Source organism: Pecten maximus, chromosome 1, assembly GCF_902652985.1.
Source record: "Pecten maximus chromosome 1, xPecMax1.1, whole genome shotgun sequence".
Taxonomy (NCBI): Eukaryota; Metazoa; Mollusca; class Bivalvia; order Pectinida; family Pectinidae; genus Pecten; species Pecten maximus.
Genome location: NC_047015.1, coordinates 27,270,766 through 27,289,232, shown reverse-complemented (window position 1 = coordinate 27,289,232; position 18,467 = coordinate 27,270,766). Strand labels below are relative to the sequence as shown.

At 40.9% G+C, this 18,467-nt stretch overlaps 2 protein-coding genes across 2 annotated transcripts in view; both read left to right on the top strand.

Annotated features, from left to right (window-relative positions):
- Nucleotides 1–13,144, top strand: part of LOC117329142 (heparan sulfate glucosamine 3-O-sulfotransferase 6-like) — a 36,547-nt gene extending 23,403 nt beyond the window's left edge. The window contains exon 2 of the mRNA XM_033886895.1: nt 12,502–13,144. Within this exon, the coding sequence (XP_033742786.1) occupies nt 12,502–13,129 (628 nt within the window). The 3' untranslated portion in view covers nt 13,130–13,144. The remainder of the gene's footprint in view (nt 1–12,501) is intronic.
- Nucleotides 13,145–14,051: 907 nt separating this feature from the next.
- Nucleotides 14,052–17,281, top strand: LOC117336919 (extensin-2-like). Its single transcript, XM_033897756.1, has 2 exons — nt 14,052–14,087; nt 16,412–17,281. The coding sequence occupies exons 1-2, from the start codon at nt 14,052–14,054 to the stop codon at nt 17,279–17,281; spliced, it is 906 nt and encodes a 301-aa protein (XP_033753647.1).
- The last annotated feature ends 1,186 nt before the right edge of the window (nt 17,282–18,467 follow it).

Here is an 18,467-nt window from a genome sequence, read left to right as displayed (position 1 = left end):
ATGTCCTCGCTACGCTTTTTATAATACAAAGTTCGTTCACGTCGTCCACAGAACATTTTGCGATGAATATGTTTTTACTGGATATAAAGCGATTGTGATCGAGCATCTTTCGGTGTCATTCTATTGGACGGAAACAAGCATGATATTCTATGGCGAATAGTTATTTCATATTAGATTATAAAAAAAGGAAACCTAAATGTAGTCGGGTAAGTGATGCTGGCAGAGAGCAGGAAGAGGTTCAGGGTTAACATTTGCTTTTGTCGATAGTAAAAGGAAAAATAATTGGGATTTGAAAGATAAGTGAGAAAGGCGTTGACTGTTGCTTAAATTGAGAAGGGAAAGGTAGATGGTTGGTGGAGAAAGGCTATGACTATTGGTTTTAGTAGGATAACTATTTTAAAGGTCGGTACGTACCAACTTGAGAGAAAAATAAGCTTAAATGATATTCAGAGAAGATCGGTTTGAATGTTTGATGAAAAGGGGAAAAGGCTTGGATTGATACTGATACTGAAAAATAAACAAAAGGGCACGTGTAAAAAGGTATTCGTGATCCGAGATAATCATAATGGATTGTTTGGTAATGCTTGCATCAAATCAAGATTTTATCGTGTTCAAATATTGGTTACGTGATTCTTAAAAATCGATTTGATGGTGCTTTACTAGATTACATGAATTCTCTCGACTCTCTCATATACATGCCAATTTCTTCTGGGATCGCTGATACAGCGGAAGTGACGGAAATTGAAATCGCCTATCTATCACATTCGTAATGTCACGAGAACGTAGGAAGATTGACAGTTAGATCCCATAATTAGCACCAGTAGTTATAGCTGTTATATTAGAACACGTTTTTTTTCTCTCGTGTAAAAACAAATGACATAAATCTGGGCGTTGTAAGAAACATGATCAACTGAGAAAGATAGGCAATCTCCGGCTTGTTTGTACCAACAAAGCTGACATTACCAAAAGCTATGTTGAAAACCTTCACAAAAACTCGCTTATTTACTTTCCAACGTCGTCGTAGGCTCCACAGCTCACGCAGTTCCAATTTAAGCTTCATGTAAATTTAAATCGTAGGCACTTAAGAAATCAGTGGAAGAAAACTAGAGGGTTAAGTACACAAATGAATATATGGCCTCAATCTGCATACTGAGTTTTACCATTTGCATACAAGACCATTACAGCAGGAGAGTCGTGCACTAGTGTGTAGTGTAGGAGATACCACGTAGGCAGATGTATAATTTAGGTAATTAAAGTTTCTCTTGAGCAGAGACGTGCAGATATTTGGGCGCCCGTATCTCCTTGTATCATCTATATATATACTGTTTAATATGTTTCTTTCTATAAATACAATTTTGATGATTTTCAATACTCTGTTAATTAATGGTAGATTACTGATGTATCTCGGTCGGAGATGTCATTTGAAGATTGGTTTGGTTTTAGATACCAGTCCATGTATCTTACTGTACGAGTTTTTTTCAAATTATGTCAGCATTAAAACTACATTTCTTTTACATTTGATGTTTATTTTATACCTGAAAAATACATGCATACTATATTTCTGCTGTAGCATTCTATTTTTGGTTTGTTGAGAAGATTAATCCACAATTAAGTAGGGTTCCCAAAGCCTAGCGTTGAGACGAACTGTACAAACGATTGATATACATCTGCACATTGTTTTAAATTCTAAATTGAATTTCCTTGTCATTATGATAACTAAAGATACAATATTATAAATTGTATTTTGTGATGATGATGGCTGTGAAAAGCGTTCTAGATTGGAAACCGTGTTACATTAATTCCTAAATATGATCACGTGACTGTAACCTGCAATATAAATCATCCTACGCCTGTGAACTGTAGACCTTGTAAAATAATTATTTTCTACATAAACTACGGTATGTTGGCGATATGGACAGGGCCTCTATGAGATAATGATATATAAAAACTGGCGACCATGTGTTTTTGTATCCTTGATAAGGACCGGTAGGGTGGGGGATAGATGGAAAGGGGGAACACAGCGCGAGGCACTCGTCTACGAGCTATGGTTATCTACACTCAGCATGTTAATGATTGGTATGATAAGTAATGTAAATAACCACCACTCTCCTTGTTAATATGAACAGTAGTCAAACTGTTACACGTAGACATCATATGTCTCGTTATTTTAATTTGTTACGTCAGAGCGCGCGTGGCTGTTCTATATGAAATATGTCATACAAACGTTACTATAGTTATATTGCATCAATATCCATGGTTGAATAAAATCAATTCAGATATGTTAACACTAAGTTGTAAAAGACAATGAAACGTGTACATGGCTAACAATCGTATGTGTTTACTGTTTGTATGTTGACAGTACCAGGTGAACTGCTGTCTGATGGAAATGCCCGATTGGTTTCCGCCATTCACGGTTGATGTATGAGAAAACAAGCAAGGTGTATAATAGAAAACCCGATCTCAAAAATTGATTTATATTTGGTAAAACAGTTCATAAGCTAAACAAATCAGAAAGATGAATGACACACATGTGTTTTTGTACATTAACATTAAAATGTACATTTTGATATAATTAAATGAACAGGAATATGATTTGATATTCTGTTTAAATTCATAAACAATATCATTGAATAACCCATTTTAATGTATACGTTTATATGTAACGATCAATTTCATAGCCATAATTCTATAGATATGGACATAGACGCATATGTTTTGCCTGCTTCCATCATTTACTTATCTACTTATCTTATCTTATATGACGGAATGTTATATACAGTAGTTATGTGAGAATACATACATCTTACGAATGTAAGATAGAAATATATGCTAAATATTATGAATTATATTTATTATAGTCTATTTTGTCTGAATATGGACATTTACTGAATGCTAAGAAACCGTATCAACATTTGATATCCAGGTTTTCTCGCTGTTTCATCAAAGGAAAACCAGACAAATCAATGTTTGTCCTGCAATGAAATCAGTGAAGAATGTCCCTTATAGCTGATGGTAATGTTCATCTCTTAATATACCTAAACCAAGGCTTAAAACGATTCGGGGTATACCGTAGTTACTCAAGGCCTTATATACAACACCATTGTATTACGGTGGTTTGGGGTCTACCTACCTAGAGGACGTACCACAGAAATGTAATAACACCATTGTATTACGGTGGTTTGGGGTCTACCTACCTAGAGGACGTCCAGGGCGTACCACAGAAATGTAATAACACCATTGTATTACGGTGGTTTGGGGTCTACCTACCTAGAGGACGTACCACAGAAATGTAATAACACCATTGTATTACGGTGGTTTGGGGTCTACCTACCTAGAGGACGTACCACAGAAATGTAATAACACCATTGTATTACGGTGGTTTGGGGTCTACCTACCTAGAGGACGTCCAGGGCGTACCACAGAAATGTAATAACACCATTGTATTACGGTGGTTTGGGGTCTACCTACCTAGAGGACGTACCACAGAAATGTAATAACACCATTGTATTACGGTGGTTTGGGGGTCTACCTACCTAGAGGACGTACCACAGAAATGTAATAACACCATTGTATTACGGTGGTTTGGGGGTCTACCTACCTAGAGGACGTACCACAGAAATGTAATAACACCATTGTATTACGGTGGTTTGGGGTCTACCTACCTAGAGGACGTACCACAGAAATGTAATAACACCATTGTATTACGGTGGTTTGGGGTCTACCTACCTAGAGGACGTACCACAGAAATGTAATAACACCATTGTATTACGGTGGTTTGGGGTCTACCTACCTAGAGGACGTACCACAGAAATGTAATAACACCATTGTATTACGGTGGTTTGGGGTCTACCTACCTAGAGGACGTACCACAGAAATGTAATAACACCATTGTATTACGGTGGTTTGGGGTCTACCTACCTAGAGGACGTACCTCAGAAATGTAATAACACCATTGTATTACGGTGGTTTGGGGTCTACCTACCTAGAGGACGTACCACAGAAATGTAATAACACCATTGTATTACGGTGGTTTGGGGTCTACCTACCTAGAGGACGTACCACAGAAATGTAATAACACCATTGTATTACGGTGGTTTGGGGTCTACCTACCTAGAGGACGTACCACAGAAATGTAATAACACCATTGTATTACGGTGGTTTGGGGTCTACCTACCTAGAGGACGTACCACAGAAATGTAATAACACCATTGTATTACGGTGGTTTGGGGTCTACCTACCTAGAGGACGTACCACAGAAATGTAATAACACCATTGTATTACGGTGGTTTGGGGTCTACCTACCTAGAGGACGTACCACAGAAATGTAATAACACCATTGTATTACGGTGGTTTGGGGTCTACCTACCTAGAGGACGTACCACAGAAATGTAATAACACCATTGTATTACGGTGGTTTGGGGTCTACCTACCTAGAGGACGTACCACAGAAATGTAATAACACCATTGTATTACGGTGGTTTGGGGTCTACCTACCTAGAGGACGTACCACAGAAATGTAATAACACCATTGTATTACGGTGGTTTGGGGTCTACCTACCTAGAGGACGTACCACAGAAATGTAATAACACCATTGTATTACGGTGGTTTGGGGTCTACCTACCTAGAGGACGTACCACAGAAATGTAATAACACCATTGTATTACGGTGGTTTGGGGTCTACCTACCTAGAGGACGTACCACAGAAATGTAATAACACCATTGTATTACGGTGGTTTGGGGTCTACCTACCTAGAGGACGTACCACAGAAATGTAATAACACCATTGTATAACGGTGGTTTGGGGTCTACCTACCTAGAGGACGTACCACAGAAATGTAATAACACCATTGTATTACGGTGGTTTGGGGTCTACCTACCTAGAGGACGTACCACAGAAATGTAATAACACCATTGTATTACGGTGGTTTGGGGGTCTACCTACCTAGAGGACGTACCACAGAAATGTAATAACACCATTGTATTACGGTGGTTTGGGGTCTACCTACCTAGAGGACGTACCACAGAAATGTAATAACACCATTGTATTACGGTGGTTTGGGGTCTACCTACCTAGAGGACGTACCACAGAAATGTAATAACACCATTGTATTACGGTGGTTTGGGGTCTACCTACCTAGAGGACGTACCACAGAAATGTAATAACACCATTGTATTACGGTGGTTTGGGGTCTACCTACCTAGAGGACGTACCACAGAAATGTAATAACACCATTGTATTACGGTGGTTTGGGGTCTACCTACCTAGAGGACGTACCACAGAAATGTAATAACACCATTGTATTACGGTGGTTTGGGGTCTACCTACCTAGAGGACGTACCACAGAAATGTAATAACACCATTGTATTACGGTGGTTTGGGGTCTACCTACCTAGAGGACGTACCACAGAAATGTAATAACACCATTGTATTACGGTGGTTTGGGGTCTACCTACCTAGAGGACGTCCAGGGCGTACCACAGAAATGTAATAACACCATTGTATTACGGTGGTTTGGGGGTCTACCTACCTAGAGGACGTACCACAGAAATGTAATAACACCATTGTATTACGGTGGTTTGGGGGTCTACCTACCTAGAGGACGTACCACAGAAATGTAATAACACCATTGTATTACGGTGGTTTGGGGTCTACCTACCTAGAGGACGTACCACAGAAATGTAATAACACCATTGTATTACGGTGGTTTGGGGTCTACCTACCTAGAGGACGTACCACAGAAATGTAATAACACCATTGTATTACGGTGGTTTGGGGTCTACCTACCTAGAGGACGTACCACAGAAATGTAATAACACCATTGTATTACGGTGGTTTGGGGTCTACCTACCTAGAGGACGTACCACAGAAATGTAATAACACCATTGTATTACGGTGGTTTGGGGTCTACCTACCTAGAGGACGTACCACAGAAATGTAATAACACCATTGTATTACGGTGGTTTGGGGTCTACCTACCTAGAGGACGTACCACAGAAATGTAATAACACCATTGTATTACGGTGGTTTGGGGTCTACCTACCTAGAGGACGTACCACAGAAATGTAATAACACCATTGTATTACGGTGGTTTGGGGTCTACCTACCTAGAGGACGTACCACAGAAATGTAATAACACCATTGTATTACGGTGGTTTGGGGTCTACCTACCTAGAGGACGTACCACAGAAATGTAATAACACCATTGTATTACGGTGGTTTGGGGTCTACCTACCTAGAGGACGTACCACAGAAATGTAATAACACCATTGTATTACGGTGGTTTGGGGTCTACCTACCTAGAGGACGTACCACAGAAATGTAATAACACCATTGTATTACGGTGGTTTGGGGTCTACCTACCTAGAGGACGTACCACAGAAATGTAATAACACCATTGTATTACGGTGGTTTGGGGGTCTACCTACCTAGAGGACGTACCACAGAAATGTAATAACACCATTGTATTACGGTGGTTTGGGGTCTACCTACCTAGAGGACGTACCACAGAAATGTAATAACACCATTGTATTACGGTGGTTTGGGGTCTACCTACCTAGAGGACGTACCACAGAAATGTAATAACACCATTGTATTACGGTGGTTTGGGGTCTACCTACCTAGAGGACGTACCACAGAAATGTAATAACACCATTGTATTACGGTGGTTTGGGGTCTACCTACCTAGAGGACGTACCACAGAAATGTAATAACACCATTGTATTACGGTGGTTTGGGGTCTACCTACCTAGAGGACGTACCACAGAAATGTAATAACACCATTGTATTACGGTGGTTTGGGGTCTACCTACCTAGAGGACGTACCACAGAAATGTAATAACACCATTGTATTACGGTGGTTTGGGGTCTACCTACCTAGAGGACGTACCACAGAAATGTAATAACACCATTGTATTACGGTGGTTTGGGGTCTACCTACCTAGAGGACGTACCACAGAAATGTAATAACACCATTGTATTACGGTGGTTTGGGGTCTACCTACCTAGAGGACGTACCACAGAAATGTAATAACACCATTGTATTACGGTGGTTTGGGGTCTACCTACCTAGAGGACGTACCACAGAAATGTAATAACACCATTGTATTACGGTGGTTTGGGGTCTACCTACCTAGAGGACGTACCACAGAAATGTAATAACACCATTGTATTACGGTGGTTTGGGGTCTACCTACCTAGAGGACGTACCACAGAAATGTAATAACACCATTGTATTACGGTGGTTTGGGGTCTACCTACCTAGAGGACGTACCACAGAAATGTAATAACACCATTGTATTACGGTGGTTTGGGGTCTACCTACCTAGAGGACGTACCACAGAAATGTAATAACACCATTGTATTACGGTGGTTTGGGGTCTACCTACCTAGAGGACGTACCACAGAAATGTAATAACACCATTGTATTACGGTGGTTTGGGGTCTACCTACCTAGAGGACGTACCACAGAAATGTAATAACACCATCGTATTACGGTGGTTTGGGGGTCTACCTACCTAGAGGACGTACCACAGAAATGTAATAACACCATTGTATTACGGTGGTTTGGGGGTCTACCTACCTAGAGGACGTACCACAGAAATGTAATAACACCATTGTATTACGGTGGTTTGGGGTCTACCTACCTAGAGGACGTACCACAGAAATGTAATAACACCATTGTATTACGGTGGTTTGGGGGTCTACCTACCTAGAGGACGTACCACAGAAATGTAATAACACCATTGTATTACGGTGGTTTGGGGGTCTACCTACCTAGAGGACGTCCAGGGCGTACCACAGAAATGTAATAACACCATTGTATTACGGTGGTTTGGGGGTCTACCTACCTAGAGGACGTACCACAGAAATGTAATAACACCATTGTATTACGGTGGTTTGGGGGTCTACCTACCTAGAGGACGTACCACAGAAATGTAATAACACCATTGTATTACGGTGGTTTGGGGTCTACCTACCTAGAGGACGTACCACAGAAATGTAATAACACCATTGTATTACGGTGGTTTGGGGTCTACCTACCTAGAGGACGTACCACAGAAATGTAATAACACCATTGTATTACGGTGGTTTGGGGGTCTACCTACCTAGAGGACGTACCACAGAAATGTAATAACACCATTGTATTACGGTGGTTTGGGGTCTACCTACCTAGAGGACGTCTAGGACGTACCCCTGAAATGTAATAACACCATTGTATTACGGTGGTTTGGGGTCTACCTACCTAGAGGACGTACCACAGAAATGTAATAACACCATTGTATTACGGTGGTTTGGGGTCTACCTACCTAGAGGACGTACCACAGAAATGTAATAACACCATTGTATTACGGTGGTTTGGGGTCTACCTACCTAGAGGACGTACCACAGAAATGTAATAACACCATTGTATTACGGTGGTTTGGGGGTCTACCTACCTAGAGGACGTACCACAGAAATGTAATAACACCATTGTATTACGGTGGTTTGGGGTCTACCTACCTAGAGGACGTACCTCAGAAATGTAATAACACCATTGTATTACGGTGGTTTGGGGTCTACCTACCTAGAGGACGTACCACAGAAATGTAATAACACCATTGTATTACGGTGGTTTGGGGTCTACCTACCTAGAGGACGTACCACAGAAATGTAATAACACCATTGTATTACGGTGGTTTGGGGTCTACCTACCTAGAGGACGTACCACAGAAATGTAATAACACCATTGTATTACGGTGGTTTGGGGGTCTACCTACCTAGAGGACGTACCACAGAAATGTAATAACACCATTGTATTACGGTGGTTTGGGGTCTACCTACCTAGAGGACGTACCACAGAAATGTAATAACACCATTGTATTACGGTGGTTTGGGGTCTACCTACCTAGAGGACGTACCACAGAAATGTAATAACACCATTGTATTACGGTGGTTTGGGGTCTACCTACCTAGAGGACGTACCACAGAAATGTAATAACACCATTGTATTACGGTGGTTTGGGGTCTACCTACCTAGAGGACGTACCACAGAAATGTAATAACACCATTGTATTACGGTGGTTTGGGGTCTACCTACCTAGAGGACGTACCACAGAAATGTAATAACACCATTGTATTACGGTGGTTTGGGGTCTACCTACCTAGAGGACGTACCACAGAAATGTAATAACACCATTGTATTACGGTGGTTTGGGGTCTACCTACCTAGAGGACGTACCACAGAAATGTAATAACACCATTGTATTACGGTGGTTTGGGGGTCTACCTACCTAGAGGACGTACCACAGAAATGTAATAACACCATTGTATTACGGTGGTTTGGGGTCTACCTACCTAGAGGACGTACCACAGAAATGTAATAACACCATTGTATTACGGTGGTTTGGGGGTCTACCTACCTAGAGGACGTACCACAGAAATGTAATAACACCATTGTATTACGGTGGTTTGGGGGTCTACCTACCTAGAGGACGTACCACAGAAATGTAATAACACCATTGTATTACGGTGGTTTGGGGTCTACCTACCTAGAGGACGTACCACAGAAATGTAATAACACCATTGTATTACGGTGGTTTGGGGTCTACCTACCTAGAGGACGTCCAGGACGTACCACAGAAATGTAATAACACCATTGTATTACGGTGGTTTGGGGTCTACCTACCTAGAGGACGTACCTCAGAAATGTAATAACACCATTGTATTACGGTGGTTTGGGGTCTACCTACCTAGAGGACGTACCACAGAAATGTAATAACACCATTGTATTACGGTGGTTTGGGGTCTACCTACCTAGAGGACGTACCACAGAAATGTAATAACACCATTGTATTACGGTGGTTTGGGGTCTACCTACCTAGAGGACGTACCACAGAAATGTAATAACACCATTGTATTACGGTGGTTTGGGGGTCTACCTACCTAGAGGACGTACCACAGAAATGTAATAACACCATTGTATTACGGTGGTTTGGGGTCTACCTACCTAGAGGACGTACCACAGAAATGTAATAACACCATTGTATTACGGTGGTTTGGGGTCTACCTACCTAGAGGACGTACCACAGAAATGTAATAACACCATTGTATTACGGTGGTTTGGGGGTCTACCTACCTAGAGGACGTACCACAGAAATGTAATAACACCATTGTATTACGGTGGTTTGGGGTCTACCTACCTAGAGGACGTACCACAGAAATGTAATAACACCATTGTATTACGGTGGTTTGGGGTCTACCTACCTAGAGGACGTACCACAGAAATGTAATAACACCATTGTATTACGGTGGTTTGGGGTCTACCTACCTAGAGGACGTACCACAGAAATGTAATAACACCATTGTATTACGGTGGTTTGGGGGTCTACCTACCTAGAGGACGTACCACAGAAATGTAATAACACCATTGTATTACGGTGGTTTGGGGGTCTACCTACCTAGAGGACGTACCACAGAAATGTAATAACACCATTGTATTACGGTGGTTTGGGGGTCTACCTACCTAGAGGACGTCCAGGGCGTACCCCTGAAATGTAATAACACCATTGTATTACGGTGGTTTGGGGGTCTACCTACCTAGAGGACGTACCACAGAAATGTAATAACACCATTGTATTACGGTGGTTTGGGGGTCTACCTACCTAGAGGACGTACCACAGAAATGTAATAACACCATTGTATTACGGTGGTTTGGGGGTCTACCTACCTAGAGGACGTCCAGGGCGTACATCAGAAATGTAATAACACCATTGTATTACGGTGGTTTGGGGGTCTACCTACCTAGAGGACGTCCAGGGCGTACCACAGATTTGCAATATCGCTCTAAGGGTCAATACGAGAAGTTATATATAAAGACATATATATTACCTATAATGTAGGCGGGTTGGCTTTATCAGATTCATTATAAGATTACCACACGAGTGTCTGGCGACAAGATTTGGCTACCAAGATCTTATAATGGCAGACGTTCTCACGAGATTTTATTTTATCACAGTTGTGCGACACTCGAGGGAAGTGGAAATAGAGATTTATCATGGCAAACAGCCACAAAACACAATAACCAATACCCAGTGGCTAGCCGTGCTTGAGTATGTCCGCTTTGTCGCCTCGGCTTACCCAATACAGACAAGCTCTGGGAAGTTTCATGGCATTTAACTCGGGACACGAGAAAAAGCTTTAAAATAACCAACGTCCACTGAACAACATACGAGTATCATTTAATAAATTAAGTCACTACAGAGCACAACATAATTTTGAATGTTAAATTGAAGGTTAGGCCAAATTTGAGTTGTCGCAATACACATGACACTTCTGCCGGCTATATGAGAAATGTTTTCTGGTGCGTTTGATAAAATTGAACTAAAAGAAGTGAAACGGTCTGGCAGGCCCATTGCCTCCGCATTAAAACGGCCAGGAAAGCCAATGACCTCAGCATTAAAACGGCCAGGAAAGCCAATGACCTCAGCATTAAAACGGCCAGGAAAGCCAATGACCTCAGCATTAAAACGGCCATGACGGCCAATGGCCTCAGCATTAAAACGGTCAGGTAGACCATTGGCTTCAGCATTAAAACGGTCAGGTAGACCATTGGCTTCAGCATTAAAACGGTCAGGTAGACCATTGGCTTCAGCATTAAAACGGCCAGGCAGACCATTGGCTTCAGAATTGAAACGGTCAGACAGTCTAGCGTTAGAATTGTTCTTCTTTAAGGTATGGGGATTATAACTTTGATTTACATACATAGGACGGGAAATAGGTAACGCAATCCCGAAGGAGCCAAAACGAACAAGGTCAAGGATTGCCGAATGTGTAAGGAGCGCGATGAACGTTCTGTATTCCATTTTCCAAATTCTAGTAGTTCAGATACTTTGCAAGGAATGGAACATATCGGAACGGGTGGTCAGTTTAAGATCGGTATAAATATGAATTTGAAAGTGAAGTGAAGACTTCGACAGTGTTACCTACAGTATGACAATGATGACTGCTCATACTTGTTACCAAAGTCACTGATGTAAGGCAATTGATGTCATCGCCTTTGTTCCAAACCCCAGCCCCTCCCTGTATCAACAAGAAAACTTCCCTACGAACGTTTGTGTCATTGTTCATTTCCTTCTTTCAGGTCATATTTAACATCTAGCCAAGTCTTTCACAATTTTCCCTTTAACACCAGTTTATGTCGACTGGAAAAACAGTTGAAATGGAAACTATTCTTTATTTAGTGTGTCTAAATAAAGCTTTCTATTTGATTATTTTGAGGACCGTGGAATAGATTGGTAAAGGCTTCAGATTGGTCAATACACTACTTTAACCCGTAGAACTTTAGGCCATTACATGAATTGTCGTACATATCTACAGTATTAATCACAAGTATCTGATTTTATAAACCGTCAATGGAAAACTATTTCTCGTCTTAGTGACTAAACGAGCCTGATGTTGATTCTTAATAATTTCGCATGAACAAATTATCTCTAATAATTTTTCCTTTGTTCTTATTTTTCAGAAAACAAATGCCAACGACACTTAGCAGCCAGTTGACCATAGAAAAAACACCTAGTTATTACGTCATCAAAGGTGTCCCGGAAAAGGTTCACCGAATGGCCAAACATATAAAACTTATAGTTGTTGTTCGAGACCCTGTCTCTCGGGCGTTATCGGACTATGTACAGTTGGCATCCAAACATTCCGATATCGGCACGTTCGAGGAGCTGGCCTTTCTCAACAACGCTACCGGATTGGTGGATACGTCCTGGTCAGTTCTGTGTAATGGCGTATACTCTAAAAGTCTTGTACGATGGCTGCAATATTTTTCCTTGAATCAATTCCACTTTGTTAGTGGGGAGAGACTTGTGGACGATCCAGCAGGAGAAATAGCCAAAGTTCAGGATTTCCTCGGTCTCAAACGTATAATTACCTCTAAACATTTGTATTATAACCGGACACGTGGATTTCCGTGTGTGAAAAAACACGAGAGACACGGGAAACCGAGATGTGTGGGGGTGAACGGGTCCAAACACTACCCCACTGTCACACCACGGCTAGTCAAACGTCTCAGGGACTTCTACAAACCATTCAATAAACGATTTTACGAGATTACGGGTGTAGATTTTGGATGGGATGATCATAAATAAAGAATTTTGTTATTATTTTTGATGTCACTGATTTTCTAGACTCGGCGAGACAGTGGTGGGTTACATGCACAATACACCTTTTACGATGATCCTTTTTCCCAGATATATTGTTAGTGTTTACAGTATGGCTGACGTTCAACAGTTAACAAGGACTCTTTCTTAAATCCAAACATGCGTCAATACACCAAACAAAATCGCATTCACGGTTATATATCTTTTTCTATTTATTTTTTTAGTTTAGTTTTATTTTCATGTCTGTTTCCAGATCTCTATGTGTCTGATCACAATGCATGACTCTACATAATGATTAATGGGCATCACATGTCTAGATATATAATTACAAATATTAAGATAATCACTTAATCGTCCCATTGTTTTACTTCACTCCATTGTTTGATTTCTTCACTCCAATGTTTGACTTGATCACTGCGACGTTTGATTTGATAACTCTAATGTTTGACTTGATCACTGCAACGTTTGTTTTGAAAACTCTGTTTGACTTGATCACTCAAATGTTTGTCGTGTCTGTTTTACGACTGGCAATGCAACACAGGTGATAGAATCGAAGTGAATACTTAAATTCAAACCAATTGATGTGGTGTTCTTTCTTAATCTATCGCCAGACACTTGAATTCAGCTGTCCCCAGAACAAATCTATACCTCTACAGCGAAGTATTACACATAATAGGTCAGTCAATCCAATAAAACCCGACATTCTCCAACCAAATGTGAGATAATGCTGATGAATCTGGACTACTAGATCGCCTGTGTACAGTTGATTAAAACAGTAGATATGAGTTTTACGTCTGTCTAGACACTTTGACATTTAATCCATCGGATAAAAATATAGGCCATCATTGTTATTCATGTCAATGAGACGATGATTATACATTTTATCTTGAACAATAATTTTAAATGCAAAATGTCAGGGAGTAAACAACAGATGAGATGGCAATCTGTATGTTACAGAGAGGAGTAACGTTACACCAGAGAGTGTACGAAAGCCCCAATAATCATATATCAAGTCAGGATTGTTGACCTGTGCACTCTTTGTCGTTTGTTACGCTGCCTATTCGTCAAATGTCGATTTTCCCCCCGACGATGTGGGAATATCATTCCCAGCCACTGGTATAATTTTTACTCAATCATTCTACCGACTCTCGTGACTTTGGAGGTAATAAAGTTTGGTTTTGTCTTCGCTATCGTTAGATCCAAGACTGTCGTAATAAGGGTCTCAAGTGAGTTATCTTCCTACTGTACCTTTACCGTTTTTGTTGAAACGATATAAAGTAAGGTTAACAGAATTCTCCGTAATAATGTCTTTACAATATCATAGTATCGACCTGCTATATGTGTAATACTGCTATCTCTAATGTTAGAGTATCGAATTGCTATTTGTACAATACTGCTATCTCTAATGTTAAAGTATCGAATTGCTATATGTACAATACTGCTATCTCTAATGTTAGAGTATCGAATTGCTATTTGTACAATATCGTTATCTCTAATGTTAGAGTATCGAATTGCTATATTCGCTAACGAGCTAACCATAGGAAATGTTCGTTGCCAACTGCGGGTATACTACCGGCGGTGTTTAAGGGCCTCAATGCCACTTTTTCTTGGCTGTTCAGAAAGTGTTCCACTGCATGTATGACGCCATCATCGGACTGAAAGTAGGTGCCTGAAATAGCTGGGTTTTTTAGTTTTGGAAATAGATGAAAGTCTGATGGAGCGAGATCAAGTGAATAAGGCGGATGCTCAATCAATTCAAAGCAATCGTGAATGGCAGCCATGGCAATGACAGACTTGTGAACACCTTTAGTGAGCTTTTCGCGGCGGTAAGTTTAATATTTCCCCATAACTGCCTCAAAAGTGAAGCATAGTATGTGCGATTGATTGTTTGTCCCTTTTGGAGATAATCTATCTGCAGAATACCATCTGCATCCCAGAAAACCGATGCCATAACCTTCCCAGCTGATGAAACAGTCTTTGGCGGGGGATAGTCTGTGTGATTCCATTCTTTCGATTGTTGTTTGGTCTCTGGAGTAAAATGATGGACCCATGTTTTATCCATAGTGACAAGTCTCTGAGGAAAGTTGGCAGGATCTTCCTCAAAAAGGTTAAGATTAGCACGCGATAATGTGCACCTGGTCTGCTTCTGATCAACTGTCAGAAGTCTTGGTACCCATCGGACTGAAAGCTTTCTCATTGCAAGATCCTCGGTCAGAATGGAATGTACTCTTTCCTGGGAAATACCAACTCTACTGGCTATATATCTTTCTGTGATTCGTCTTTCAGTAATAACAATATCATGAATTTTATTGGCCATTTCTGGGGTTGCAACATTGACAGGCCTTCCAGGACGGGAGTCATCCTCAAGGCTCTGTCAGCCGCGCTTAAATTCCGCCACCCACCTTTTCACAGTAGCATATGAACTGTTGCTACCATATCATTCTGGATATCCTTAGGTGTTAAACCTTTCTTTCAGCGATTTTGTCCATTTTGTCTCGTCTTGTTTACTTTAAGAGTGCTACCTCGTCGATATAAACTAACAAAGTGAGACCAGTACTTGGGTACATAGCCCTACATAGGCAGAGAATAGTAGGACTTAAAAAGAACATCCTTGAGTACTTCCTTCAATACGAGGCTCACATCCCTCGTGTGTTTCGTTACGTTGGAAAGGAGGAACGCCAACTTGGGCCCTCTGCATGGTGGCTATCAACTATATTACTATAATTATATTGTTTTGTATTTAAATACCGTGAGGTTAGGTGTCAAGATATGTCATGAAATTAAGGTCAGATCGGAATCCATTTCGACTATGGGGGGATAAAGTGTGTGTGGGAGGGGGGTAAATTTTACAATTGGCCAAATTTTGACGAAACTCAAAGATATTTTTGGAATTTTTGTCATAATTATGTGCATTAATATGTTGAAATAAAGCCAATTGAAAAAAAAATAGTTAACAGTAGGCCACACATTCACCCAATGTTATAAACGCTAATTATGCCAAATATATGTTCTATTTTGTGCCTTTATACCCAAATTGCCCCCCTCCGTTAAACCATAAGAAAATGTAACCAATCACATTATTAGTTAAGAATGGGTTTGTGTACTGTACAAGCTTGGTGCTCATCATAAAAAAAGACCATATTGATATATCCATGGACTACACTACAGACCTTGAAAAAAACCTTGACCGCACTCCAGACCAAAGATTTCACCGCACTACAGACCAAAACCTTCACCTTACTTAAGACGAAAAAGTTCGCCACATTATAGACCATAGACGTCAGCACTCAAGGTCAAAGACTTCAGTACACTCCCAGCCCAAAGATTTCAGTACTCTCCCAGGCCAAAGACTTCAGTACACTCCCAGCCCAAAGACTTCAGTACACTCTCAGTCCAAAGACTTCAGTACTCTCCCAGGCCAAAGACTTCAGTACACTCCCAGCCCAAAGACTTCAGTACACTCCCAGTCCAAAGACTTCAGTACTCTCCCAGTCCAAAGACTTCAGTACACTCCCAGTCCAAAGACTTCAGTACTCTCCCAGTCCAAAGACTCCAGTACACTCCCAGTCCAATGACTTCAGTACACTCTCAGTCCAAAGACTTCAGTACTCTCCCAGGCCAAAGACTTCAGTACACTCCCAGCCCAAAGACTTCAGTACACTCCCAGTCCAAAGACTTCAGTACTCTCCCAGTCCAAAGACTTCAGTACACTCCCAGTCCAAAGACTTCAGTACTCTCCCAGTCCAAAGACTTCAGTACACTCCCAGTCCAATGACTTCAGTACACTCTCAGTCCAAAGACTTCAGTACTCTCCCAGGCCAAAGACTTCAGTACACTCCCAGCCCAAAGACTTCAGTACACTCCCAGTCCAAAGACTTCAGTACTCTCCCAGTCCAAAGACTTCAGTACACTCCCAGTCCAAAGACTTCAGTACTCTCCCAGTCCAAAGACTTCAGTACACTCCCAGTCCAAAGACTTCAGTACACTCCCAGCCCAAAGACTTCAGTACACTCCCACCCCAAAGTCTTCAGTACACTCCCAGTCCAAAGACTTCAGTACACTCTCAGTCCAAAGACTTCAGTACACTCCCAGCCCAAAGTCTTCAGTACACTCCCAGCCCAAAGACTTCAAGAAAAATGACAACACCTAAGACTTGATTTCACTATCGTGGACCATTAGTAAAACTTTAAAAAGTGTTCGTTCCCAAAGTTGACATAAAGGTGACACTTATAAACATGAATGCTACCAAAGTGGTGGATGTGTCGCCTGCTAACCGTATAGAGACAAGGCGTTGTATATTGTGTTACTAGTGATCGTATCCTCGACATTCAGATTGGAAAAATCTCAAACAAGCGTTTTTTTTTTTTTATAAACGAAGCATTATATGACGGGTCAATGATACTCAAGTTACTAATTGTGAGGAAACAGATGTTTGACATGTAGTAGTTATTTTGAATGTTTACCTGCTGATCTAATTAAGACAGCATTATACGAAGTTAGATCGAGCCACAGCAACAGTTATTGCCATTACCGTAACACTGGCATTGACCTTTGACCTTCAGTAATGAGAAGCAACCCCAGGTAAACATTCCACGAGGACCTTGGCAATATTTGAAGAATGGCCGTTTGATGTCCACCATAGAGCTTTGATTAATGGTATTACTACAACTGGCGTATTTGTACCCACTGTTGTATATGTCATGAAATAGTGGAATATGCGAAATGATTAAGTTGTTTTAAACATTCGTTCGGAACTATTTTGGTGCAGTATTGAATAAATGTGATTAAATTCAGAATGTCGTTCACTGCCAGTCGGTGTTAGATAAATACCAGACTCTGCATAACGGGTCAATACCCTCCCCCCACACAATATCGGTGCTAAGCTTACAGTAATACCATCCAGATACTATCGGTGCTAAGTGTACAGTAATACTATACTGACAATATCGGTGCTAAGTGTACAGTAATATTATCCTGACAATATCAGTGCTAAGTTTACAGTAATACTATACTGACAATATCAGTGCTAAGTGTACAGTAATACTATACTGACAATATCGGTGCTAAGTGTACAGTAATATTATCCTGACAAGATCAGTGCTAAGTTTACAGTAATGCTATCCTGACAATATCGGTGCTAAGTGTACAGTAATGCTATCCTGACAATATCGGTGCTAAGTGTACAGTAATACTATACTGACAATATCGGTGCTAAGTGTACAGTAATATTATCCTGACAAGATCAGTGCTAAGTTTACAGTAATGCTATCCTGACAATATCGGTGCTAAGTGTACAGTAATGCTATCCTGACAATATCGGTGCTAA

Bases quoted from the DNA above. Each gene is read 5' to 3' on its own strand.
- LOC117336919 (XM_033897756.1), top strand. From the start codon at position 14,052: ATGTCAGGGAGTAAACAACAGATGAGATGGCAATCT. The intron at 14,088-16,411 runs GTATGTTACAGA...GCCACATTATAG, and splicing joins AACAGATGAGATGGCAATCT to ACCATAGACGTCAGCACTCA.